The sequence below is a fragment of the Austrofundulus limnaeus genome, unplaced genomic scaffold (assembly GCF_001266775.1).
Source record: "Austrofundulus limnaeus strain Quisiro unplaced genomic scaffold, Austrofundulus_limnaeus-1.0 Scaffold1049, whole genome shotgun sequence".
NCBI classification, from domain to species: Eukaryota; Metazoa; Chordata; class Actinopteri; order Cyprinodontiformes; family Rivulidae; genus Austrofundulus; species Austrofundulus limnaeus.
This window is the reverse complement of record NW_013953451.1, coordinates 100,203-101,763: the sequence shown is the minus strand read 5'-3', so window position 1 is coordinate 101,763 and position 1,561 is coordinate 100,203. Positions and strand designations below refer to the sequence as shown.

The 1,561-nt window shown below is 36.5% G+C and overlaps 1 protein-coding gene across 1 annotated transcript in view; it reads left to right on the top strand.

The window, feature by feature from the left end:
* The window catches only part of fer1l6 (fer-1 like family member 6), a gene marked incomplete at its 5' end in the record, with an annotated part of 67,530 nt that overhangs the window by 19,515 nt on the left and 46,454 nt on the right, over positions 1 to 1,561 (top strand). Inside the window, 2 exon segments of the mRNA XM_014030390.1 lie at positions 588 to 707; positions 819 to 971. Coding sequence (XP_013885844.1) covers positions 588 to 707; positions 819 to 971 — 273 coding nt within the window.

Here is a 1,561-nt window from a genome sequence, read left to right as displayed (position 1 = left end):
ATATATGTCTGTATGTTTAACAAATATTTCTTCAAAAAAACAATTATAGAATTGCAAAAGTACACAATACTATATGATATGTATTTATACTGTTTGATAGTTTGATGTCAGCTTAACTTTACAAAAGCTTTTTGCTGTGAACTACAATAATTTTAACATCAGTAAAACAAATTAAAAATATAAATTATTTCAAGTCACAAAGAATTATTCAATGAATTTATTTTTATTACAAAGAATTATTCTTCAGCTTCAGAATGATGCAGGCTGTATCTGAAGCTAACCCAAACATTTTACTTATTCCTTTTGTCTGGAAATGTTGAAAACACACAAATACTGGGTGTAGACAATATAATATCTGAGTAAAACAGGTTTTCTGACAACTTGACTATTTTATGTTCATGATATCTAATCATTACATTACTGTCTCATTCGTTAGTGATTCTACATATTTTCTGAATTATTATGCAGTCTAACAAGTCAGCAATCCAATAAAGTCCATATTTTACATGTTTAACATCAGTAATATCAGCTGATGGTAAAACGCAATATACAACACAATTATGCATTTCTTTGTGTTTGTGTTGCAGGAGAGTATGATCACAGAAGCCAATTCACTGGAAGAGAGGAAAAAAAAGAGTGGTGGAATGAAAGAAATGCTGCAGGAAGCTTCGAAGCTGAATCAACGACTGTGTTTCCTTGTTGAAGAGGTAAAAGAAATGCCTGAAGTGTGTGTGTTTATGTGTGAGGAGGCCATTTCAAGATGGCCGCCTCGGCATCGTAGCTTTTATTCATAAGACATTTGTGTCCTCATGGTGCAGCCCCAGCACACAGTGCCAGACATGTTTGTTTGGTTGCTGAGTAACAACAAGCGTATCGCTTACGCCAGAGTGCGAACCAGAGACCTGCTGTACTCCAGCAACCAGGAATCCCGCGGAATCCTCTGTGGCAAGATAGTAACACTGTTTCTGAAGGTAAATACACACACATACACACAGCGCCTTCTGTTATCGTCCCCCAGATCCCTGCGTTGCCTCCAGTAAGGCCCTGTCACTACAACATTTTAGTTAACTTGTGCCGACTTACGTTTTATTCAYGTAGGATATATTAAATTTAATTGATAGCAACAATACGTCTGTCCAAAAGAGGTTTCCAGAAGATTTTTTAAAAGTCCATCTTCAGCTTGGACAGCCTTAATGTTGGACAAACTTTTCATAAGTTTGCACAAGTTGTCTAAAACACTATAGTGGATGGATCATCAGACACCCCTCCTCAGTACAATGCCTGCACTGCTATTCAGGGTTTTGGTCCTTTTTCTTTGTTTTGTTTTGTTTTGTTTTGTTTTGTTTTAAGTGACGTTTGAGGGAGCTAAGCTTCTGTCATGACTTTCATTATTAACTCGGGGAAACAAAGGTACCTGGAGACATAGGTATGAACTAGGGGTGCAACGATACAGGAAATTCACGGCTCGGTTCGGTTCGATACTTTAGTCTCACGGTTCGATTTTTTTCGATACAAAAAAGAGAAATTTCCATGCCCCTTTTAACTTGTAATTTATTTATAT